This window comes from Cnephaeus nilssonii, assembly GCF_951640355.1.
Source record: "Cnephaeus nilssonii genome assembly, chromosome: 7".
NCBI classification, from domain to species: Eukaryota; Metazoa; Chordata; class Mammalia; order Chiroptera; family Vespertilionidae; genus Cnephaeus; species Cnephaeus nilssonii.
Window position 1 is genome coordinate 85,619,081 of NC_137078.1, and position 26,736 is coordinate 85,645,816.

Genomic DNA, 26,736 nt, shown 5'->3' on the forward strand with positions numbered 1-26,736 from the left:
ATATATTTGTTAAGCACTCAATTGTCAGCACTGAACTGAGCACATTATATGAATTATCTGTTTGAGACATTCTGAGAAACCCTAGAGGACCACCAGACTACCCTATCTGAAACTGCCTCCACTCACACCCCCTTGTCCTGCTTTCATTTTACTTCACAGCACTTACTTCTACCTGACTCAACTATATTATGTATTATTTGTTTGCTGTCCTTCTCAATAAACTGCTGCAGTATAGACCCACTAGACTATAAGCCCCAGGAGGGCAGGGACTTTGTCCCTCTTTTTCATTTAATGAACAAGTCATCCTATATAATAAAACCCTAATATGCAAATCAACCGAATGGCGGAATGACCTGTCGCTATGATGCGCACTGACCACCAGGGGGCAGGCGCTCAACACTGCAGCTTCCCCCTGGTGGACAGTGCACTCCCACAGGGGGAGGCCGCTCAGCCAGAAGCTGGGCTCACAGCTGGCGAGTGCAGCGGCAGTGGCAGGAGCCTCTCCCGCCTCCACTGCAGGCGGGCGGTAAGGAGCGAGGGGTCCTGGACTACGAGAGCCCCAGACTGCGAGAGGGATGTCTGACTGAGAGAGGGTGCAGGCCGGGCTGAGGGACCCCCCTTCCCCCTCCAGTGCACAATTTTTATGCACTGGGCCTCTAGTTTTATATATAAGGAAGCTGAGGCTTATAAGGTCAGATGACATGGCCAAGGTCATTCTGTATACTAGGGGTGAAGCACCTGTTCTTGAATACTCTGGTCCCCTGTTTTACGATCTCCCTTTCAGCCATGCTTCTGATTGGGGAGCTCTAGCTCTACCACCTTTGTGCCTCAGAGGCTTCCTACAACTAGACCTGGAAATCTGCTACCATGAAGGATAAATCCACAAGACAGCTCACCTCTACCACCAAATTCAGATTCATAAAGACCAATATTCTCTGTGCTGTGAAGTGCTAGGTAATGACACGGCATATTAAAGAGGCTTATTTTGATGCACTGAGTGTACAATATTTAATAAACATCACCCTGAAGAAAGTTGGAGGTCTCAGGCTAGCAGAAAATGACTACACAGGCAGGTGTAAACCACTCTTAAAATCCACACCAAGAACTGTTAGCTCAGGCTTTAGAATCTGAAAGACTTAAATTCTAGTCCTAGCTTTTAGCCTGAAGATGAAAGAGCTCTGTAAATTATAAAGGACCATCCACACAAGGGAGATTTCTGTTATTAACTAGGTGCACACCATCACCAGCTAGGTTAAATGCCCAGTCCCTGAGTATAGCTGGGCCCAACACATAATTGGGGGTTGGGGGTAACTACTGCCCAATCTGAAGGCAGAGAAACTACCCTTACTCATATGCCCATCTGTCCTCTCAAAAGAGGCCTCTGCAAACCAGACATTGAGCCCCAGCTCACCCTGAAGAGGCTGCCATTGGGTACCAAGGATGAAGGTCTCAAGCATCATTTCTGAAGCTAATCACCTAGGCAGAAACTCAGAGCCCCTCCCTGCCTGCTCCATGCACACATCTGGGTGGTGGCGGAGGCGTGCTCCAAGCCCCAGGATAGGGTCTCTAGGGGCCATCTCTATCCCGCCTGCCAGCTGAGCCCGCCACTGTCTCCCCCACCACCCCTCCCGTTCCTTCCTAGGGAATACAGGCCCTGCTGGCTGCCTGTCAGCCCCAGGAGCGGTCAAGGCCACTAAGCAGAAAAAAAAAAAGACAGGCATGAAAGGGTCCTAATCCTTCCCCACTGCAAACTGAGCTCCAGCGAAAGCAAGCACCAGCTGCATGAAAGAGGGTAAAATCAGATGGCGAAATTAGGTGGTGACCAGTGGGGAAAGACAGAGAGGGTAGATGGGGCCTCCGATGACCTGGAAGAGATGAGATTGAAAGAAAGAGGGTGTAGAGTGGGGGCACAGTTGGAATCTGAGCCATTACCAAATCTGGGACATGGGCGTATTAGGGACGCAGCTGGCCTGACACCCCAACGATAGGGCTCATGGAAAACATTTGTCTGTTGGGGTGGGGAGGGTAACAAGAGATGAAGAGGGCTTTGAAAAGCTGGGCACACAGTAAAGTGTTCTGAACAATCACTACTGAATAAAAACCAATCCTGGTACCAAAATTACATGAAGAGTGGAGCTTTCCATCCTGCCCATGGTCATAAAATTGTAGTCATTTTAGACCTATTAAACACAAATGATAAATCAAGCAAGCTATAACAGGTTGGGAAAATTACTGTTCATACAGTGGTATGCCTCTCTAGGGGGATTGTTTTTAGTAGTAGGACTTGAATTGTTCATAAAAAAAAATACATATATATGTGTGTGTGTGTGTGTGTGTGTGTGTGTATATATATATATATATATATATATGGAGAGAGAGAGAGAGAGAGAGAGAGAGAGAGAGAGAGAGAGAGAGAGAGGCGGGGGGGTGGGGGGGGAGCACGCGCCCTGGCTAGCATTGTTCAGTAGTTACAGTGTCGGCCTATACACCAAAGGGTCATGGGCTTAGTTCCCAATCAAGGGCAGGTATTTGGGTTACAAGTTTGATCCCCAGTCCCAGTCAGGGCATATACGGGAGACAACCAATTGATGTGTCCTCTCTCTTTCTCCCTGCTTCCCTCCCTTCCACTGTCTCTAAAAAAAAATCAATGAGGATTAACAAAGATATATAGATATATATAGATAGATATATTTAACTATATGTACTTATATAGTTAAATTAAAAGAAAAATTACAATCAACATAAAGCTATCAGTCAGAAATAGCCAACATCAATATTTTGGTGGGAGACTTCTTTTCAAGTACCATTTCTTATAGATACACTTTTTTCTTTTTATATGTATTAAATTGTCATACAAAATTGCTAATTTTATAGGTTAAAAATGGTCAAATATCAGCAAATTGCATGTGATTCAACCTAATGCTTTTAAAATTTTAAATTATTTTATTTTTTAATATATTTTTATTGATTTCAGAGAGGGAGGAAGAGGGAGAAAAAGATAGAAACATCAGTGATAAGAGAGAGAATCATTGATCAGCTGCCTCCTGCATACCCCCCAACTGGGGGTCAAGCCCACAACTCAGGCATGTGCCCTTGACCGGAATCGAACCTGGGACCCCGCAGTCCACAGGTGGACGCTCTATCCACCGAGCCAAACCGGCTAGAGCTAAAAATTTAGATCATATTGTTTTGGAACCAACTTTTTTCACCTAACAAAATTATGACATTTACATCACCATTTTTAACAATGCCTTGTTATATTTTTATAATAATAAGTGAATATACCATAATTGAGTTAAACCTACCTGTTGGACATTTAGGTTATTTCCCATTCTTTGCTCTTCTATGCTACCTGATAAACACACTTTTATCTAAATCACACCAGTGATTCTTCTTCTAGTATGTATTGACTGCAGCGTATGTTGTTCTGATTGAGATAAAAGCAAAAGAAATCAGATGCAATGAAAGTCTACTTGAAAACACAGAGCATGTTTTGACTCTTTGACACAATGTATTTTGCTTATAAAATTATATTAAGCTCTGTCTTAAAGAGTTCTCTGTGCACAGTAAAAGCAAAAATCTAAATGTAAGTAACAGAAATATATTAGGGTTGGCAAGGTATGTCCTTTCTGCTGTGCAGACACTCCAAGATGCAAGAAGCAGAAGGGAAGGAAGTTGAAACAGTAAAAGCGGGCCTGGTGAGTAGGTTCTAAGGTATTCCTTTAGGCCTCTAGATTCACAAAAGGTTAGGACTGGATAGGACCTTAGAGATCTTCAAGCCACGTTGCTAACTTTTAAACAGTTTGGGAAATGGGTCCAGAAACTGGAAGTGATTTGCCCAAGGTCACACAATATAGGGGTGGCAGAGCCTAAACTTGAACCTAAGCCTCCCAACCCCTACTACAAGATTCTGTTCAGTGCCTTCTTCTGTTTCAGCTACATTTCCCTCCTGAAGCTGGAGGCCAGGCTAAATTCTACAGCCATAAAACCTAGGAATGCCTAAGCTGGAAGGGACTTTAAAGAGAATTTATTATTAAAAATAGTAACAACTACATTTATGAGGTGTTTACTATGTGTCTGGCACATCCGAAGTACTTTATATGCATCGTTGCATTCAGCCTTATAGTAACCCTGCAAGGTATTATTAGCTTCAATTACAGTTAAAGAAACTACAGCCTAAAAAAAAAAAAAAAAAAGAAACTACAGCCTAGAAATGGTTGGTGATTTGCCTAACGTCACACAGCTTAAACTAGGTCTGTGCAATCCCACTGTCCTCTGCTCCGTACTGCTTTCTTTCTTTTTTTAAATTTCTTTATTGATTAAGGTGTTACATACGTGTCCTTATTCCCCCATTACCCCCCCACCCCCCAACTCATGCCCTCACCCCCCAATACTGCTTTCATATCACTCTCAGGAAAGTAGTCTAGAAATGATATGAATGAGCAACATCAACATCTGTCCTCACCCTGGCTGGGTAGCTCAGTTGGTTAGAGTATCATCCCAATACACTAAGATTGCAGGTTCAATACCTGGTCAGGACACATACAACAATCAACCAATGAATGCATTAATAAGTGGAATAACAAACTGATGTTTCTCTCTCTCTCTCTCTCTCTCTCTCTCTCTCTCTCTCTCTCTCTCTCTCTCTCGTCAAAAAAAAAAAAAAAAAAAAAATCTGTGCCAAGACCCCAGGGGAAGACTGTTGTGACTCCTTCTGATTACAGACATTCAAGGAGGAATCCAAGGATCTGGCCTCCCATGCCCCCCCCCCCCCCCCCCCCCGCGAATCCCCTTCTCTCACCAGCTGGGAGTGAGCCTAATGACCCTGATCCAGCAAAGCCTCCAGCTCTCTCAAACTTAACCCACTAATTCTCTCTCTCTAGGGCAGGGAACCCACTAGCTAGAGAATTTCCCAAGAAACACAGGAATAGGCTCAGTGCCATCAGCTAGTTGGGCCCCTTCTAAAACCGGTAAAGTCAGCCTGGCCGTCCCCTCACCGTGGGAGAGGGCAGAGGAGGAGCTATAGGGAAGAAGTGGGGATTAGGCATCCAGAAATGGCCCAGGTTTGACTTGCCCCAAGATGCTCCAAAGCTGCTATGGCAGGACAGTCCCTGAGCTGCCTATCTAGCTTGTCTCAATTTCTTTCTTTTTTTTAATGTTTTTATTGATTTTAGAGAGAGAAGGGGGAAGGGAGAGGAACAGAGAGATAGAAACATCTCTGAGCAAGAAACACATAGATTGGCTGCCTCCTGCACGCCCCGTACTAGGGATAGAGCCCACAACCGGGGCATGTGCCTGACCGGGAATCGAACTAGTAACCTCGCTTGTCTCAATTTCTAAGCCTTCCAGAGACTGGGAGGGTTTCCGTGAGGAAGAAAGAGACAAATGACTACAAATAACTGCCAGCCTCAGCTCTGCCAAACATTCACTGTGTGACTCCGGGCAAGTCACTTACCTTCTGCCTTAGTCAGATTGGGCTGCCATATCATAGACTGGGTGGCTTAAGCAACAACTTTACTTTCTCAGAGTTCTGAAGGCTGGAAGTCCGAGATCAGGATGGCAACCTGGTCAGGTTCTGGTGAAGGCTCTCTTGCTGGCTTATAGGTGGCTGCCTTCTCTCTGTGTCCTTACATGGCAGAGAGTGAGCTCTCTGGTGTCTCTTCTTATAAGGGCACTAATCCCATCATGAGGGCTCCTCCCTCATGTCCTCATCTAACCCTAATTACCTCCCCAAAGCCCCATCTCCAAATACCAACACATTGGGGTTTGAGGTTTCAACATATGAATTGGGGTGGGGGGGGGGCTTAAACATTCAGCCCACAACACCCTCTCTGGGCTCCCATATCCTCACCAGTCAAAGGGAGGCGGCAGGGCCTACCCAGGATGTGACACAGGGTAGCAAGAAGGATCAAATTATGGGAGGGCTGCAAAAGGTTCTGCAGATTACAAAGCTCACACCTGCACTGCATATGATTTTTATTTTTTATTTGTATTTGTATTCTGCCTTCAACCAAGCCAAAAAAATTCTTCAACCCCAAGGCAAAAGCCTATCTGGAAGTGAGGACACACTGGTACCCCTTTTCTTCATCCAACAAACACTCATTGAGCATCTCCTTTGTATACGCACTGGGGATCACAGAATGAATGAGGTGACAGCAGCCATAAGAATCTCCATCATCAGCCCCTAAATGGGTGATGGCAGGAAGAAGTAAAAAGAACATGGGCTCTTGAGGCAGGCCAACATGGGTTCAGATCAAAGCTTCACCACTGAGATACTGTGGGAGTTCAGTCAAGTCACTTGCCTCTCTTCCTTATCTATAAAATGGGGATGACATGTGCCAACCACTGTATCAACTAGCACCGTATATACAACCTGTCACTGAACATTCCCAACAGCCCCTGGAGGAAGGTATGACTATAATTCCCATTTTACAGATGAGGAAGTAGAGTCTGAGAGAAGAGAAAAGTTGCCCAAGATTACCCACTTAGTGTCAGAGTTAGGATTGAAACCCACATCTGCCTGGCTTTACTGCTAGTACTCTTCTCACTATTTACAGATTACCTGCATTTCCACAATGGTCATTATAAAACTACCAGCAAAGATGTATAGAGCACTTGCTATGTGCCTAGGTATTTGGCCTGCATTCTCTTATTTAGCTCTCACAACTTTATGGAGTGGGTACTATTTTAACCCCATTTTATAGCTTTGGCAACTGAGCTCAGAGAAGTGAAGCAATTCGCCCAATGTCACGCATCTAGAAAGGGGTACAGGTGGGACGCCATGTGTGTCTGACTCCAGAACTCTATCCTTTGCCCACTACACTATCCTGCCTCTCTTTCGCAATGAAGCTCAGGAGGTGTCTTTATCTCTACTTGACAGATGAAAAGGCTGAGGCCCAGGAAGAGGCAGTGATGTGTGTGCCTAAGGTTCCCAGCAACACAGCAACAAAGCAGGGACTTGAACCAGGCTCCTGAGTCTTAAACCCAGGGTTATTTCCTCCACCCATTCTACCTGAATCCTGAGCATCAGAAAATACCCCTGACAGCTGGACACTGGGAAACCCTAAACCTAGCACTCCTCTATGTAGGAGCCCCTATATATATTGGCCAGGCATGGAGAGTCAAGGGTGCAGACGAGAAACTGCAGAATACGGCCTGGGGAAGGCACCTGCTTACCCAGGTGCCCCTAGGTCTCCCTACGCTATGGACCCATAGCTGGGAAGTGGGGAGTTACACAGGAAGCTGCTCCAGGCCTAGGCCCCAGTGGCTGGCACAACTCTCTGCTGTGATTTCGGCTGAAAAACAAAAGCTCATCCTCTGAGCCTAAGTGCTAATTACCAATAATGACATAATAACCATTGTGGCCCAACAGCCAAACAGCCTGAACTAGAAATTCTGCATAGCTCAGGCTCAGGAACAAAAGATGTGGGCACTCTATCTGAAACTGATGCCCTGGCAGAAAATGTCAGAAGAAAGGGTTCAGGGTTGACCCAGCCCAACATATTATCTGACAAATGGAGAGGATGATGACTACTCCTATAATTATTTACGGAGAATCTACTACGTGCTCAGCACAGTGCTAGACCCAGAGAGAAAAGGCTTTATGTATTCATTAATTCACTCCACAAATGTTTACTGAGCACTTACCATGAGCCACACATTGTTCTAGGTGTAGGGAATAGAACACTGAACAAGACAGACAAAAATCACTGTCATCACTGAGCTTACATTCTCGTCAGGGGAGGCAAACAATAAACAAATATCCAATAAAATATAGTATGTCCAAGAGTGATTAGTGCTATGGGGGGAAATAAGCCAGGATGGAGCATAAGGGAGTGTTGGTGTTGTGGCAGGAGAGGGTGTTACAATATTAAATAGAATAATCAGAAAAGGCTTTACTGAGAAGGAGACATAAACAAAAAAATTAAGGAGATGAGAGAACAGTCACGAAAGTATTGGGGAGCAGAGTGTTCCACGCCAAAGGACCAGCAAGTGCAAAGGTCCTGAGGCAGAAGTGTGCCTGACATATTCAAGGACTTGCCTGAAATCTACCTCTAGTCAGTAACAGAACTGGAAGAGGAAAGAAACCAGACAGACTGATCACCCACTGTGAACCTGAACTCCTTTAAGCCTTAGGACAATCCTGGAGGTAAGGATTAAGCTCACTATTCTCACCATTTTACAGAGGAGGGAGTGAAACCCAAAGGAGAGAAGTAATTGATTCCACATCAAGCAGCTATAGGCAGGTCTATTTGACTCTAGCTTTTTCCAGCCTCCTGGCTCCTCTTCTCTGTGTCCTATCTATCCAAATCCAAATTACTTGTTGAGTGAATGAATGACTATCGAATGAATGAATCCTGTACATGCCTCTAGTCCTACCCTCTCGACGAATTATTTTCTTTTTTTTATATCTTTATTGTTGAGAGTATTACAGATGTCCCCTCTTCGTCCCCCCCGCATTACCTCCCTCTATTGGGTTCCTGCCCCACCCCAGGCCTTCACTATCTTATTGTTTGAGTCCATAGGGAATGCATATCTTACCTTATAATAGACAAATATGCAAATTGACCGCACCTTCGCTACGCCCAAGCCACGCCCACTAACCAAGCCACGCCCACCAACCAAGCCCACCAGGAAACCGTTGCAGGGACGTTGGGGTGTGGCGGAGCCCAAGGCCGGGAAAGCCTGGGGCGGAGGCTTTCTGGGCCTTGGGCACCAGCGGGGAGCCTGCACCGATCGCAGGAAACCACTGGGGGTCGGCTCCTGTGATCGGTAGCAGGGACGCTGGGTGCCGCCGAGCCCAAGGCCAGGAAAGCCTGGGGCGGAGGCTTTCTGGGCCTTGGGCACCAGCGGGGAGCCTGCACTGATCGCAGGAAACCACTGGGGGTCGGCTCCTGCGATCGGTAGCAGGGACGCTGGGTGCGGCTGAGCCCAAGGCCACCGCCTGGGGCCAAGCCCTGACTCTGAAAAAGGCAGAAGGCAGTGGCCACAGCCAAGGCCTGGGTCCCTGGTGCCAGCAGAAAACTGGTGCAGGCAGCCAGGTGAATAAAGGTCTATTGCACGAATCTTCGTGCAAATGGGCTACTAGTCTATAATAATCCTACATAATAAAATGGTAATATGTAAATTACCATCACTCCGCTACGCCCACGATTGGGCCAGCAGGAGGCGCAGGGGGCGGGACTCAGGGTGGCCGGGGTAGCTGATTGGGCCAGCAGGACGCTGAGCTCGCGGCGCCACTGGCGCCGCGAGCTCAGCGTCTGTGCCATGGCTGCCGGAGGCTTTCGGAAGGCCTGGGGCACCGGCGGACAGCCGGCCAGGTCCCCCGCGATCAAAGGCCAAAGCGGGGGACCCGGCCGGCTGTCTGCTCCGGCGCAAGGCCTTTCGAAAGCCTCCGCAGCGCCGGAGGCTTTCGGAAGGCCTGGGGCACCCGCGGACAGCCAGCCCGCTGGTGCACCAGGTGCATGATTAAATCATGCACTGGGCCTCTAGTAAAAGCATAATATGCTAATTAGACCAGACAGCCGAACAGCTAAACGACCGACCCGATGACCTTCCGGACGACCATCTGGGACCACGCATGACTCCCACTGGCGCCAGGCCAGCCAAGGTGGGTGCGATGCAATTGGTCGATGCAATTGGTCAGGGGCCCAGCTGTCGCCCCATGATTGCCCCTGCAGAGGAAGACCCAGGCCACCAACCAATGGGCTGTGGCGGATGGGCGGTGGACGGGGCCTCCCTCTGCAAGGGAAGCCCAGGTCCCCGGGTGCCAGAGGGAAGCCCATGCTAGCAGTCTGGGGGGGTGGGGGGGAGAGGAGAAGGAAGGCCTACTTTTGCTCGTGCATCAGGCCTCTAGTATGCATGTAAGATCTTTGGTTAATCTCTTCCCTTCCCCTCACCCTTCTTTCCTCTGAGATTCATCTTCGAGGAACTATTTTCTGACTGGCTTTGACAGATTTCTTGTTCTTGTCTTTACTCAATTATGAATAACAATAATAATTCCAATGTGCCAATTATAGACTGAGAACTTTCCCCAAATTATCTAATTTAGTCCTTAAGTAATCCTATGTGAAGGTGCTAACATTTTTCTCATTTTATAAGTGAAAAAACTAAAGCTCACTGAAGTAAAAAAAAAAAGCTTGCTAGAGGTCCCCCAGCTACTAAGTCGTGAGACTTGGATTTAAATCGAGGTCTGTCAGCTCCCAAATCCCTTCTTTTAATCCTATAATATTAGTAGAAACCTCTGACATCAATCCATCCCCTTCCTTTTATAAATCAAAAAACAGAGGCTCAGAGAGGGCAGGAAAAGCTGGGGGAGAGATGAAGCCCTCCAACCTCCCGTCCGGTGTTCCTTCCACTCTACCAGGTTTTCTCTTTTAGGCCCATTTCATGGCCTCTGCGAAAGTCTTAGCATTGCCCTGGCTCCCTAAGGACAGTTTCAGGAACCCACAGTCTACCTCTATTTCCTCAGCCCAGGTGTGGGTGACGCAGGACCCTTCCGACTCTGCTTTTCCAAAGTGACTAGAGTAGCATTTGATCAGAGAAAGGTGCGAAAGGGAAACTGGCCTCCTGTGGCTTCTGGAAGAGAGACTGTGCAGGCTTGGATCCAGGAGGGCAGAGGTCATCTGGGGGCAGGGGCCAAAATCAGGCTAAGGGTGAGGCTAGAGTATTCCAGCCAGTCAGGAGAGGGGAAAGTGGTGGTGGAGGGGGGAGATGCTGAGCCTCTGGCTTTACAACAGGTTTACTGGGTGTCATTTGTTTAACAAGAAACTGTATCAAAACTCCAAGTCCCTAGACTGGAAAGAGAGAGGGCAGAGAAGGTTCTGAAAGGCAGCAGTTCCAATAACAGTAACACTAGCTACCTACCTTTGAGGACTCCGAGTGCCACGCACTGGGCTGAGTGGTTTACCTACATCGTTGCCAATCCTCACAGTAAAAGCAGCCCCTTCTACAGCACAGAAAACCGAGGCTCAGAGAAATACAGGGACAGCTAAGGTCAGTCATCACTTCATGCCCATTCATAGGACGGCGCAGAGAAGGGTCCAGAGACCGAGGTGTCTGTTGCATGAGCTTGTGCCATGAGCCACCTGCTCTAACTGGAGGTTCCGCATCCATACCAAAAGGAACTTGGTCACCAGCCTCTGCGATGGAATCCAGGAGGTCCCGGGATCCCATTCTGCCCAGTCCGTGGGGCCTCCCACAGATATAGGACATCACACTTGCTCTTCTCCTCCTCACCCAAAGCAAGGGGCCGATTGCCAGCTTCCAGGGAGTAAAAATAAAGGTACTTTTTTTTCCCCAAAGTATTTGTCTCTTGATCAAGGCTGCTGCTGGCTTTGGCCTCTAGCCAGAAAGACGCTTCTAGGGTGAGGCCTTGGCAGAAGCCCAGGCCTCAAGACTGAGTGAGTGTCCTTGGGCCTGCAGCCAAGGGGAGCAAGGGGCAGGAGGGGCACGCTGGCAGTGGGCCAGGCCCCCTCTGGAGATTTGGGCTTGTTTCTCAATCCTTTCCTTCCTTTGTTGGCCAGATCAGGCTGCCAGGAGAGGCAGGGGAAGCGGTGGGTGGGACCCGGGGACGGAGCAGTCCAAGTCATGATATAATCCTTTCTACGGGTGTCCATTACATGTGCAAGGCCATTTGTGGGGATTACCTCATCGAAGCCTCCGCCCTTCCCTGTGAGGAAGGCCTGCCGTCCCCATTGCGCTGAGGTGGAAACTAAGGTTCAAAGAGGACAAGCGACTGCAGGCCACACTCCGTAAGTGGCAGGCTGGCAGGGAACCCAGGGTGCTGGCTCCTGGGAGAGGAGCCACTGGGTTTGACGAGGGTAGGGATGAGAAGGGAATAGGAGGGGAGGTGGGCGAGGAAAGGGCCTGGCAGTCTCCGTGAGAAGAGAGAACAGGCAGCTATGAGGGTGCAGTGCGGAGAGGGTAGCAAGTGACCATCCGCAAAGTGACCATCTTCTCAGCCCTCCATGGTCTGGGCCCTGCCTCCCTGTCCAGCCTCATCTCCCACCACCACCTCTCTCTCCCTTTGTGCTCAGGCCATACCAAACTACAGTACGTGCCCTGCGCACATTATGTGGGTTCAGACCTTCACATATGTTCCCTATGCCTAGAAATGTCTTCCTTCTACTGCCCACCTAGAGAGCCCTTACTCATCCTTCAAATCTCAGTTTAAATATCTCTTCCCCCGATGCCTAGGAAAGTTAACTACCTGCTCAGCGGGGCCTGCTCAGAAGTGCTTCATGCTTCCCAAGAGGTAGGAATCCTATCTGAGTCATCTTTGTTCCCCCTATAACATAGTACACAGTCAATGTCCAATCAGTGATTGTTGTCTCTAATTGCGTTTTATCACTGAAGCTTTGAGGCAGGCGAAACAGGTTTCCTTACCTCCGCTCTCACAGACATCCAGTGACACTGTAGCACTACAACCACGGGCTTCTCTAGACCACACAGCCCCTGCCTGACCCCCACCTCAAAGAGCTGCCCTTGCTGCCAGGGTCACCACAAGGAACCCCCAAGGCAGGAATGGGGGATATGGGCCCTGGTGGCCAGAGGCCTTGCCAGTGTCCAGCTCAGACACAGAAGCTACCTGGGGAAACTGAGACAGAAGGTGGAAAGGAGTAGACAAGTGGCTTTTTCACCCCAAGCCAGCTCTGGTTCCTTCTCCCAGGTATGTCACTCAGATCTCTCCAAGATCTCACTCTCACCTCTTTCCTCTCCTGCCTGCCCCCTGCACTCCACTATCACATCCTGCCGGCTCTGCCTCCTAAGCAGGCCTCACATCCACCCCGCTGCTCCCCATCCCACGACTCAATCCTTGCCCCATATCTCAGCATCTCTCACCTGGAGACTTGCCTCTGCCCCTCCCCTCCCATCTGTCCTCTATACCAGTGATCTTCCCAAAATACAAGCACGACTATGTGATTCCCCTGCTTAATATCCGATGGCCTCCCCATTGCCTCTGGGTCAAGTTCCCCAACTCTCCTGAGCATGTCTTTCCAATCCCATTCCCCTAAGTGCAGGTCATGGCTCTGCAGCTTGGCAAAGCAGTTCCTTCAGCTAGGAATGCCCCTTCTCCCGGTCTTTGCCTGTGAAGATATTCACAGGTCATACTTCAGTCCATCGATCAAAGGTGGAGCTGGTGATTCCTGTATCTTTATCCCCCAAACTAGACTCTGAAGACCTGGGGAGGTAGGGGGCAAAGAAAACACAGACTCATCTCTGTGTGCTATGCTCTGTCAAAGAGTGGGTGTTAGTGAAAGCAGATGATATGGAGAGAGCAGATAACTAGGTGACTGACTAGATGACCTTCCAAGAGGTCTCCTCCCTCCCTTCACCTTACAGATGCCTTTCAGAACCTGTCAGACTAGGTTGCCACCTGCTTGTCTCCAGCAGACCCCTCCCAGATCTGGACTCCACTGTCCCAAGAGGGATATCTTTGTAATCCCCAAATAATATTCATAATTACAACTATAATAACAATAATTACTATCACTGATTACTCACCATGTGCCTCAAATGCATTATTTAATCTTCATAAGAACTCTCTAGAATCTAGGAGGTAGGTAGGTTTTTTTTATTATCCCCATTTTACAGATAAGGAAACTAAGGCCGAGAGGTTAAAGATCTTGTTCAAGGTCACAAAAGTAAACAATAGATATGGGATTCAAAGCCAGGTCTGTCTGACTCTAAACCACTATGGCGTCTGGATTTCTCCTGCTTTCTGTTGTCTTCAAAATTCTTAGAACTGCAGGCCTGGGAGAAGGTTGTGTGTGTGTGTGTGTGTGTGTGTGTGTGTGTGTGTGAATTTATTCATTCAGCAAACAGCTCAGTAGTTTCCACTGGCCCCATGCTGGGCATTGGAGATTAACAGAAATGACTCAAACACAGTATCTGTCTCCTCAGGGGAGATAAAAGAGTGTCACACTAAGAATTTGGGCTTTTGGATGAGCAGACTTGAGTCTGAGCCCCAGATTCACCCCTAAATAACATTGTGATTCCAGGTAACTCACTTGATTTACTCAGCACCAGTTCTCTCATCCATAAAATGGGGTCATAACTTGAGTCTGAGCCCCAGATTCACCCCTAAATAACATTGTGATTCCAGGTAACTCACTTGATTTACTCAGCACCAGTTCTCTCATCCATAAAATGGGGTCATAATACTTGGGTCACTGGAAGGACTAATTGAGATAATGTATCTAAAATAGCATAAACAACCATCCCAGCATATAAGAAACATCCAATGAATGGCAATAATACATACGTTGACTAGACATTCTCAGGATCCCTAGGCTGAGATAGGATGTCATTCTCCGGGGCCCGCCCTGAAGCCTCCTCAGCCAGACCCAAGTAGTCACAGCAATGTTAATGCCTAATCCATCCATTTGCTCATTAAATAATCCTTCAAGGAAAGTGTCCTTTGTTCACCCTCTTTTATAGATGAGGCAATGATGGCCTGGAGAAGGCGGGTTAGTGATCAAGTCACACAGCAAAAGAGTGACCACGCTGAGACTTCCACTGGGCGGCTTCTACACTGGGCAGAGCCCAGCCCTTCTCCCAGGGCCCTGGCCAGGCTGCTGAGGAGTCTGAGACTCCTGACTCATAGATTCCAGTCCCAGCTAGGTAGGAAGTTAAAAGAGAAAGGTGCCCAAAAGAGGGACCCTTTACCTGGTCCCATCCCAGAATGAGCCCAGGGTTAGAAGGAAGCCAACAATTATCACATGGGGCCCTGAGCTGGCACTTCCCCTTGGCTCCAAGTATGCATGTCACAGATGAGGTCTCCAAGATTCAGGGAAGTGAATGACTTGTCCAAGGTCACACAGCTAGGAAAACGGAAGTACTTGGAGGCAGAATCCCTCCTCACCCCTCCCACATTCAGCCCCAGACCTCCCCAGCCACCCCTCTGCTGACGAAACCTAGAGGCTCTACCACTCCCTCCCCAGTTCTAGTCTAGTTACCTAGGCCTCTCTCTCTGCTAATTGATGGGTTTGGTACTTGGCCCCATATTCAGTACAGAGGTCCCAGAGCTCAGTAACGAGTCCCCCAACCCCAGGAATTCACAGTCTAGTGAGCAAAAAGGAAAACCCACATTCACGAGCCCCTATGATGCGGGGCACTTTATATCCATTAGCCATTTAATCCAATACAAAGCACATTGATGGGGAATAGTGACACTGAATGAATAAATAGGTTCATTCAGAAATATTCATTGAGCATCTACTACATGCCACTATATCCTAGATGCTGGGGATACAGCAGTGAACAGATGAACAAAAATCCCTGCCCTTATGGGGATTACATGAAGAAAAGAACAAACATACCTTAGGTGTTAATATTCCCCTATTTTACAGATGAGAAACTGAGATGCAAAGACCCACCCAGTTACAAAATGGCAGAATAAGGATTTTACTCCAGACCTATTTAGCCCCAAAGACCTTTGCATTGTACCACGTGACCCAAAAATCACATCAGTGTGTTAAGCGTCTGAGAGAAGTCAGGTGGCTGTGGCAGGATCCTAACTTCACAGAGTATTCTCTTCCACCCCCACTCCTGGGCCTCCCTTTACACCTCCTAGTGGCTCGAAAGCCACAGGACATGCATGAGAATCAAGCCCACAGCGCAGCTATTTAGCCAACCCAGTACTCACCCAGAAGCAGCCATCGGGGTCACGCAGCCAATCAGGGGGAAGCCGAGGAGCCATCACCACGGTGGCACATGGAAGCAAAGGACAGCAGTGAGACACAAGCACAACCAACAAACAACCTCTGGGGCGCCTCTTGGGCCGGGGCCTGGGCCTAGGTCAGGGGTGAAACTCTGCCCTCCCTCTACCTCTGGGGCTCCGCTGGGGCAGATACCCTCTTAGTCAGCAACCTGATAATCTGATAATCCACCCTGAGCTCATCAGTCCTCCCAGGGCCCAGCCCAACCGGAGGCAGCGGGATCCCTGTGGACAAATAGGAACTGAGCACCTACTATGTGCCAGGTATTGGAGATACAATATGAAGTAGACAGACATGCTCCCTGCCCTCATGGAGCCTACAGCGCAGTAAGGAGGCAATCATATACTATTAGCTGAATTACAACTGTGACGAGTGCTTCAAGGAGGAAATGAGAACTTGGGTTCAAATCCTGGCCCTACCACTCACTAGCTTTGTGACATTGGACCCACTTCTTAACTTCTCTGTGCCTCAATTATCCCAACCCCACCCCTGGGCCTCCTCAATTATTCATCTGTAAAAAGGGGATAGCATTAGTACCCACCTCCATGGTTGTTGTGAAAATTAAGTGAGTGAATATATGTAAAACATTTTGCACAATGCTTGGCACACAATAAACTGTCCATTAGTGTTAGCTACTATTAGTACAGGGAACTGTAGGCTTGGGATTTAGAGGGATCTAGTACAGGTCAGGCCACCACCTGCCTGGCAAGGTAGGGATTAAAGAAGACAATGAGAGGCGAAGGCCTGAGCCCATTCAATAAGTGGTGGTGGCATTCTTACGGCTGTTCTCCACACATCACCAGGGTAAAGCATCTCAGCAGAGGGGCTGTTAGAAGTGTCTCTCCCCACAAACACATAACCAGAACTGCAGCTTTGGGCTGAAAAATACCAGGCACCCACCTTCTCACCTGACTCTACAAATGCCTCATCTCCTCTGATCCTCACAATAACCCCGGAAGTAGACAAAGGTGAAATTATTACTATTCCCATTCTACAGATGAGGACAGTGAGAAGGGACTCCTCTGTGTGTTTCTGGCCACGTCGCTTCATATCTCCAAGCCTAAGTTAAGGAGTCAAGCCAGGATTCCAACTGGCATCTGCCGAGATGTTGTTCTCCAGGTCCTCCCTTGCTTTTTCCCCTTCAGTCTCTGTAGCACTGGCTGCACAGCCCCAGACACGGCTTTGAACCTCAGTCCCTTCATCTGAAATAGCTGTCAAAGAGCCAGCCCAGGATCCACGCTGTTCCTGGCCCAAACGCTTCTTCCTTCACCACAGGCGCAGGCCCTGCTGCACCAACCCCGCCTCTAACCTTTTACCCCATCGCTGACTTCAGCTACAAACCCGTGGGCCAAGAAATGTCTGCACTCAACTACTAAAATTCAAGTTTCACAGCCCTGGCCGGTGTGGCTCAGTTGGTTGAGCATCATCCCATGCACCAAGAGGTTGCAGGTTTGATTCCAGGTCAGAACACATGCCCAGGTTGCAGGCTTGATGCCCAGTAGGGGGTGTGAAGGAGTCAGCTCATCGATGTTTCTCTCGCCCTCTCCCTCCCTCTCTCTTTGAAATAAATAAAAACACATTAAAAATAAATAATAAAATCCAAGTTTTATAGGTGGAGAAACTGAAGTCCAAAGTTGGCCACATAACCAAGGCTGCCTTTCTCAGTGTCCAGCTCTGACACCGGAGCAATAGTCAATTGCTGCTGACCATCGGGGGAAACTTCTGGGGGGACCCTGACCCACAGATTGTTCCCTCTGCTCCTTTCCCCCCATACCAGGCCCAGTGGGCACTGGCACAGCCTGAATATCCCAGAGCTCCGAGTTCACCCAGCAGGTGTCAGGCAGGCTCCATAGGTAAGGGGTAAACAATGTGGGTGCAATATGGGCATAGGTAAGGGCTAGTACCTATAGGGGTAGAGGCTCTCCCTCAGAGTGAGTCTGGGCTTTGAAGTCAGACAGACCTAGGTTCAAATCCCAGCTCAGCCACTTCCTAGCTGTGTGACTTTGGTCAAGTCAATTCACCTCTCTGAACTCCTATGAACGAGGGATAATACCTATTCCCTCATGAGATTGTAAGGATGACATGAGTTAATGTGCATATTGAAGGCTTAGCACAGAGTTCCATGCATAGTAAGTGCAGCTCTAATTATGCTTAGAGAATGCAGGACAAGAACAGGACTTGGGGGCCCATCTCACTTGACCTTGCCCTTGTTCTTGCCCCCTTCTGTCCATTCTCCCTCATGTGGGGTGATGTAGGGGGTGGACAAAGTCCCTAAACAGGTCCTGGAGACTATAGCAATGGGTGCTGGAAGACTTTAAGAGACTCTAGGCTCATCTTCCCTTCTCGTTTCACAGAAAGGGAAACTGAAACCCAGGGAGAAAAGTGACTGGTCCATAGACTATAAGGAAGTGAAATCCTGACCCCTTTAATAAACATCTGAATCTTAGGCCCTTGGGAAATTCTGAATGCCCAATCCCCCTCCCCCCCTTTTCAGGGGACTATCATAAAGATCTACTCTGCAAACCCCTAGCAAATCTCAGCCCACCACGACCTCTATGGTGAACCATTCATGGGTATCCTGTTCAGCTCTGTGGCTAGCAAACCTGAACCTGGCACACAGCAGGAGCTCGGGAAAGGCTTAGGGCTTAACCCCATGAAGTTCCTCTCTGGTCCCACAGCTTTACTCAGGCTCCCCTTCCAGGGTTTCTCCTTGTATCTCCCTTCATCACGCCCACCCCAGCCTCTGTCTCACCCTGCAGCTCAGGTCCCAGTGCTGGACCCGACCCTAGCCAGCGGAGCTCTAGGCCTCCAAAGGCCTGTACAGTGTCAGCATCTTCCCAGGCAGGCTGGGGTGTTCCTGCCCAGCACAGCCAGCCAGGCTCCTGGCCAGGATCCACTCTGCAGAGGGGGTGCTGACCCTGTCCTGCCAGGGGCCCCACCCCCACTGGTCTAAGGGGTGGGGCAGCCTAGGAACCCTGGGAGCTTCTATTTTCACCTGCGGGCTACAGGAGGGAGGCCAGCGTGGTCTGGGCAGTGCAGAGATGGGCAGATCAGCAGACAGACGGGTGTGGACCTCGTTGCCTCACTGAGTATCAGCCACACACCCAGGCCCTCCACCTGCATCCCACAGTGCTGAAACCTGTCAAGCCCTGCCTGACTCTCCTATATGCACAGAGGAAACCTCAGGGCTTCCCCACTCCACTCCTTGTTAAAACACTCCCACGGGCCTGCTCTCAGAACAGCCACCATTCTGGTCACTACACATGCATTACCTCATTTGATTCTGCTAATGCCTGTGAGATCTGGATTATTGACTAAAGGAATCCGGGACTCAGAGAGGTGAAATGACTCATGCAACAACACCACACAGCAAGGAAGTGGCAGGGCCAGGAGTCAAACCCAGTTCTGCTGCACGCAAAGCCTACAGGGCAGGGGACGTCCCCTACCCCACCCCCTCCTCTCTGCTTCCTACAGCTTCTGGATCCCCTAATTCCCAAAACTTCCACCGCACTCTGCAAGGTCTCTCCTCCCCCATTCCTAGTCAGAATAATAATTCCCATCTCATGACTGCTGTAAGACCTTGTTTCCATGCACCGGACAGCAGCAGGAGACAGGAGTTCTATCTGAGGTGCCAGTCTCTCTGACACACAGAAAGGCCCTGAAGACAGAGGGTGATCCAGTAGGTGCTCCTTAGACCTGATCATCTGTCCCTTCTATCTGCACTGTCCCCTTCTCCCACCCCATGCAAAAGTCCTCTGGCCTCCTCCTGTTGATCTCCCCATCCCCAGGCCTAAACTGGGGTGAAGGTGGGAAGCTTGCTCAAACTTCAGGGCCCTGTGCCAGTGCTCTGGCCCTACTCCCCACCCCCTTTCCGTAGCTGAGGATCTGACCCTGACCTGACACCGGGCAGTTCTCACAGGGACTCCCAGCGGCCCTGAGCCCCAGCCCCAGCCCCAGCCAGGCTCTCCCCAAGCCTCCTCCTTCCGGAGAAAAGGGCTCCAGAAACAGAGAAGAGACTGCCTTCGGTCAGCCACTCCCTCTCAAGGGAAGCCTAGCAGTAACCCCCACCCCCACCCCTCCCAGGACAGTCCTCCCCTCCCCCCTTCTGGGGCTAACTTGGGCTGGGTTCTGTCGGGACAAGTCCCGCCTCCAATTTGTTGGAGGTGAGAACAGTTCTCCCCCAAAGAGGTGGGGTCTGCCAGAGGGTATAGGTTAGGGGGAGGAAACTCACGGGGAAAGGCAGAGGACGGGGAAGGAAGAAACGGGGCCCCGCAGAGACCAGAGGTGAGGCACACAGGGACTAGAGGAAAGGAGCCAGCCGGAATCTGAGACGGACAGAGACCTCGGAGAGACCAGAGGCAGAGGGAAGCCCCCTAGAGACCAAGCCTAGAAGGGAGAGTGTGGGGCAGAGCCGGCGCCCCACCTCGCGGGTCCCCCGGTCCGGAAACTCAAAGTCAGTTACGTAAGGACCGGAGCGGGGCGCGGGGCTCCGGGCCCGGGGGAGGGGGGCCTCCCGCTGCGCGCTACCCGCCCGCAGGCTGCAGGCTGCAGCCCGCGCTGCGCAGGACCCGGCGGGAGCGTGCGGGGCGCGAACAGGGCGGGGTTGGTGGGGGCGGGGGGCGGGGGACCGTGGGCTGCACACCCCGCAGAGACCCGCCCGCGAGAGCCTAACCCGGGATTCCCCTCACCCCCCCCCTACCCCCCGCAAGGCAGGCCCGGGACCGCCTGCGGCGAGCGTCCAGCTCCGGACCCGAGCTGCCGGTCCTCCTCTCCGGTCGCCGGTGCCCCTCCCCGCACTCTTAACTTCAAGACGCCCAGGACCCTCTAGGTCCCCAGCGCGGAATTTAGAATCCGGGCGCCTAGACCCCAACTCCCCCAACCCTTGGACTCTGGTCTCACCCTTACCGGGACGGCCCGGGCCCTTGGGAGTAGGTCTATCTGTCCCTCACCCCGTCCCTCCCGAAGACCAGGGGTCTCCCCACGGGTGGTCAGGGCTCACCTGGGCCGGACGGGGCGGGACCGGGCCGGGCCGAGCCGGGCCGAGCCGGACCGCGTTCTCTCCGTCCGCTGTTCTCTCCCTTTAAGAGGTTCCTGCCACTTTCCCCGGCCGGGGGCCTCCACCTGCACTGACAGGGCAACTCCGGCTGAGGCCCGGCCCCCGACCCGGGAGGCCTTCTGATTGGCGCAGGCAACTGCCAATCGGCGGGGCTGCGGGGAGAACTGGGCGGGGGACTGGGAGCGTTGCAACCGGGAAGGGGCGGGGGCTGCAGGTGCGGCCCGACCCGGACGCCTAGCCTTAGGCAGCCGCGTGTTAACCCGAGGAGTTTAAGGGAAGGTTGAGCAGGGAGCTCCTGGATTGGCTGGTATGGTCTCTGACGTCATATGGCAAAAGTATGATGCAATTTACCACGTGGTGGTGTCCCTAAGTTCAGAAAGAGAGGAAGGAGCGGAGTTGGTCTTAGGTGACCTAAGAAAGTGACCGTGGTGAGACACCGGGATCACCTGCCCACCATTTTGTTCTGTGTGACCTTGAGCAAGTCACTTCTCTGAATCTGAGTTTCCTTAACTATAAATCTTACCGTGCCTTCCTGAGCATTAGCAATATAGCAAGCCCAGGTCTGGCACACAGTAGGTGACATTCAGTGAATGGGGGTTCTGGTTCCTCTCATCCGCATCTTGCCACTCCTCTCAGAGACTTCCCCTCCTGCTGGTTCATCTCAGTGCTAGCAGGTGCTTACATAGTCAGGGATCCAAGCCTCCTCCCCAATACCTCATTTCAAACCTGTGCTCATATAACGCCAGTGACAGGAAACTCACCACCTCCCAGGCTGGCCTCTTTCATTTTAAAACCATCCTGAAACTTCAAAAGCTCTTCCTAAAATGAAGGCCAAATCTGCCCTCTATGATGTCTGCCCACTGAGAACAAACCTAATCCCTCTCCTATGTAGAGGAATCACAGAATAATAAGATCATCGGATATTTCAGGTCAGAGAGCTATGGAGAGCTAATCACTTTTTGGGGGAAATGGGGAAAACTGGGGCCCACTGTGGGCAAGTAACGGTGATCTTTCTACTAGATGGGCTCTGGCATAAGACTGTCTGGGTCTCAGTCTTCAATGCTGCCACTTACTAGCTGTGCATTATTTTGGGTGAGCTGCTAACCCTCTCCAAACCAGTTTCCTCCTCTGGAAAATGGGGTTAATAAAAATGTTTCCCTCACCCTGGCCAAAATGTCTCAGTTGGCTAGGTGTCATCATCCTGAGCCCTGAGGGGTTGCGGGTCCCAGTCAGGTCACATGCAGGAGGCAGTCGATGATGTGTCACTCTCACATTGATGTTTCTCTCTCTCTCTCTCCCTCTACCTTCCTCTATCTCTAAAAATAAATTTTTAAAAATCTTTTTATTTTTATAAAAGTATTTCCCTCAAGGGTTGTTGTGAGAATTAAATGAAATAATCCATGTGAAATACTGAGAATAGTGCCAGTCTCAGGCTAAGCAGCCAAAAAGTGTTCGCGTTTATTATGATTATTGATGTTAATGTTATATCAAGGTCATACATTTATGTATAGCCCCTCAAATTTGCTGAAGCCTCCTCTGACTCAGGTCTTGTTTCAGGCTCCAGGGTCCTGCCCCCGCCCCTCCTCCCCCCCGCCTTTAAGAAGCTCACCGTGTTGCAGAGGAGGGTCTGACTGAGCCCCTAGAGCTGAGGGATGCTTTCTGATATAGATGGGTGAGCTCCAACCCACCAGCGAAGCGTTAGTTCCTTTCACCAGAGGTGACACTTGAGACACTTTCAGGCCCTAGGGAAAGCTGACACACACCCAGGCTCCAAGCATATTGACACAACTTTCACCTGCCCACCAGGTGACATTGCCCCGTCACCTGGGCTTGCAATTTGGTGGCAGTTGAGTCTTGGCTCTGCATTTTACCAGCTTTATGCCTTTGGGCAAGTCACTTTCTCTCGGCGGTAAAATAGGACTGATTATAGCTCCAACGCTACATAGAGCTGTGGTGAAAATCAAATGTTATGGGAAAATACATATGCAAATACCCAGTAATGGAGCTAGTGTTGTTTTTTAATTGTCCCCACATGTATTCATGCACCCAGGAGAGAATGTCTCAATTTAGCACTGAGGTTTCCTCTCCAGCTCCCTCCATTCTGACTCGGGGTCTTCCATGGAAGGGACGAGGCAGGGAGAATCCTGGCTGAGCCCGGGATTCCGCTAAGGAGCGGCCGCAGGCCCCGCCTCCTCCCTGATTGGGGCGGGCACGTGGCTCCGGCTCCGTTGGGCCGAGCTGCCGGTGGGTGACTCAGCAGGGCCGGCGCCTGCCCGGCCTGATAAGGGTGTGTGCCTCTGAATGCGCGTGTTGGGGGCGGCCAGGGAGGACTCTGTTTCTGAGTTTGTGAGGAGTACCTGTGGGAGTGTGTTCGTGATCTTGAACCTGTGTGTGTCTCATCTCTGTAGTTGTGTGTGTGTAGGGGAGTGCATCGGTTCGTGTGAGGGTGTGCCCATGTGTTGGTGACTTTGCATAGAGGGTGTGACTCTTGTTTGTGTCTGTCTCTCTCTGTGTGTCATATAAACAGGTCCCTCCCCCCCAAAAAAACAAACAAACAAACAAAAAAAAAACTGTTCCCAGCCCTGAGGACCTAGAGAGTTCTGCCCTGCCCCAGGGGCCTCTCTGTCCGGGCAGCCTGTGTTTCTTGTTAAGGTCACCTGTGTACTTGTAAGGGTGAATGTAGCCTTGTTGTCACTGTAGAATTGAGGGTGGCGGTGCGGTCGCCCTTGTCCCACTGCCTCAGCCTGTGAAATCTCCTTCTCCTTCCCCAGAATATAAGGAGCAATTTGGTACCTGAGATGCTCCCTGTGAAGGGAGACCTCCAGAGGAGGCAACTGGCATGTAGTGATCACTATTTCACATGCATTTTCTCATTTGCTCTCTGGATCCTTACAGCCAACACGTTCAGAAGAGAGTGAGTCTCAGAGAATGGAAGTGACAGCCCAAGGTCACACAGCTCCTAAGTAATGGCGGGCCTGAAGGTGGCAAGGAGGAGGCAGGTCTTTCCCTTAAGCTGGGCACCCAGTTTGCCTGGGGCCTGTGGGGGAACTGATAAGCTTGAGGGCAAGGAAAGGGACCTGTTTGTGTGTCCCTCCCCCCCCCCCCCCCCCCCCCTCTTCTGAGTTGCCTGGGCCTTCAGCCAAATCCTTATCCTTCAGAGCCTGGACCCTGCCAGCAGCTCCGACAGGGTGACTGGGTCTTGAGTTGGGTGATAAAGAGGCCAGGAGACTGGGGGGCTGGGGAGGAGATGGAAAAGGCTGCAATGGAAGCATCTATTCCTTCAATAAAACAATTGACTGCCCGGCCAGCATGGCTCAGTGGTTGAGAATCAATCTATAATCCAGGAGGTCATAGTTCGATTCCCAGTCAGGGCACAAGCCCTGGTTAGGGGCTCAATCCCCAGTAGGGGGCATCTGATCAATGATTATCTCTCATCATTGATGTTTCTATCTCTTTCTCCCTCTCCCTTCCTCTCTGAAATCAATAAAAATATATTTTATTTTTTTAAAAAACTTGTTTGACCACATGATTAAAAACTGACCACTACTCTGCTCCGCCTGAGAGGAGAGGAGAGTCACAAGACCAGGCCACAAGAAATGGTGGAGACTGACGGCAAAGCTCAGGCCTGCGGTAGGAGGTGTGGCTAGAATCTGTTACGGGTTTGAATCCTGGCTCCACCATTTACAAGGCATGTGACCTGGCCAGTCATAGTTCTCTCCCAGCTTGTCTCCTCATCAGCCCAGTGCGGTCATGGTGCTCATCCTTCCTGCTTTTCCTGACTCCAGGGTCCTGGAAGGAAAAGCCATTTGTAAACTGAGAGCTGCTCTCCATACTTAATGGGCGTTCCCGTTGTAAAAAGGCCCTAAAGCAACCGTCCACCCAGAGCTCAGAGAGAGGAAAGGATCCCATCTGAGGATTAGGGGAGAGTGCCTGGAGGAGGTGACCTTCCAGCTAGACTTTTATGGTGAGGGTGAATTTACTACATGGAAATGGAAGAGGGCATTCCAGGTAGAGGAAGAGCCCACGTAAGACCTGAAGGTAGAATAATGAAGATGTGCTCTGGGAGCAGAAAATAGTCTAGTACAGTGGTCGGCAAACTGCGGCTCACGAGCCACATGCGGCTCTTTGGCCCCTTGAGTGTGGCTCTTCCACAAAATACCACGGCCTGGGCGAGTCTATTTTGAAGAAGTGGCATTAGAAGAAGTTTAAGTTTAAAAAATGTGGCTCTCAAAAGAAGTTTCAATCGTTGTACTGTTGATATTTGGCTCTGTTGACTAATGAGTTTGCCGACCACTGGGCTAGTATATTTGGAGCACAGAGTGGATCATGAGACCAAATTGTGGAAGGCCTTAAATGCCAGGTTAGGACCAGGGCAGCAGGTGGCGTGGGGAGAGATACTGACATATAGGGATAGCCAGGGAGTCTTTGGGGTAGAGATAGCCATGTTCTGGCTGGGATGTAGCAGTCATGGGGGGGGGGGGGTGCTGAGAGGAGAGAGAGAATTGGGGGACAGTTCAGAAAGCCCTCTCCCCATGAGGATATATTTGAAACCTGGGGCAGATCCATAGGATAACATTGAGGCGGGCAAGATCCGTAGATCCTCCTTCAAAGGAGAGATGGGTATTGGCAAGGATGGAGAAAAGACTGTCAGCTGCCCCCGTCCAGGGAGGGACCCATGCATGGGCACAGAGGGTGCCCACCAATGAACATTTAAAGTCTCTGAAAGATCCCACTGTCTAGGCATTCCTCTGAGTTTGCTGCGGTATGGAGAGGGGGCCAATCCTACCAGGAGAACGCCTTCCCAGGGAAAATATCATCTCCAGAAGCTCCTGTTGAAACAGCAATGGGTACCAACGATTAGCTTGTTACACATCTGCCAGGTACCACGAACCTGTTCCCATCAGATACCCTTATTTCATGGATGAGTGAAATAAGGCTGCAAGAGGCAAAGTGATCTGCTGGCGATTGCACAGCCAGCAAATGGCAAGGCCAGGACTTGAAGGCATATTTCCTGAGAGGGCGGGAAAGAGCTGATGCAGGTGGTGGGAAAGCTAAGTTTCTGGTTTCTGGGGCCAGAAACGGGCTCCAGGGAGAAAGAAAGAAGGTGTCTGCCGCCACCTTGTGGTCCCAGAGACACCTGGGCAGAGCGGCGGAGCCCTAGCTGTCCGGGCTGCCTGAGGGGAGCTGTGCCAAGCGCCCTCCCCCAAGGAGAGCGGGTGCTTGTGTGTCATTTCCGAGGCCGGGGGTGTCGGGGAAGGGTGGGCTCTCGAGTGGGACCGTCCTAGACTACAGCTCCAGTTCAGCACAGTTTGTGAGACCCCAGGCAAGTCTCTTATCCCTGCTCTTCATCGCCCCGCCAGGCCTGTAAGAGGATTAAAAGAGAGAGTCTTTACTCCTGCAAAGACCCTTCACAGCCTTTATGCAATCTTCGCAGTTGGGAACAACCAGGGACCCAGCGATAAGATCCAGGATTGTGGCGCTAGAAGCTTATTTGAGGGCCTCTGTAAGAAAAAAGAAAGCTGCCGAAACCGGTTTGGCTCAGTGGATAGAGCATCGGCCTGCAGACTGAAAGGTCCCAGGTTCGATTCCGGTCAAGGGCATGTACCTTGGTTGCGGGCACATCCCCGGTAGGGGGTGTGCAGGAGGCAGCTGGTTGATGTTTCTCTCTCATCGATGTTTCTAGCTCTCTATCCCTCTCCCTTCCTCTCTGTAAGAAATCAATAAAATATATTTAAAAAAGAAAAAAGAAAGCTGCCCTGGCTGGTGTTGCACAGTGGTTAGAGCATTAGCTCGCGGACCCAAGGGTCTTGGGTTTGATTCCCAGTCAAGGACATCTACCTGGGTTGCGGGTTCACTCCCCGCCCTCAGTCAGGGTACCTGTGGGAGGCAAACTAATCGATGTGTTTCCCTCACATGGATGTTTCTCTCTCCCCCCTCCCTCTTTTCCAGTCTCTCTGG

At 50.5% G+C, this 26,736-nt stretch overlaps 1 protein-coding gene across 12 annotated transcripts in view; it reads right to left on the reverse strand.

Annotated features, from left to right (window-relative positions):
* Positions 1-20,873, reverse strand: part of EPB41 (erythrocyte membrane protein band 4.1) — a 162,525-nt gene extending 141,652 nt beyond the window's left edge. For 5 of the 12 annotated variants that reach the window (XM_079776691.1, XM_079776688.1, XM_079776683.1 and 2 more), the window contains exon 1: positions 15,650-16,185. In XM_079776691.1, the coding sequence (XP_079632817.1) occupies positions 15,650-15,663 (14 nt within the window). In that variant the 5' untranslated portion in view covers positions 15,664-16,185. Of the gene's footprint in view, positions 1-15,649; positions 16,188-20,721 lie in introns of those variants that run through there. The other 7 variants (XM_079776693.1, XM_079776692.1, XM_079776684.1 and 4 more) reach the window with 6 other exon arrangements.
* Positions 20,874-26,736: the final 5,863 nt, after the last annotated feature.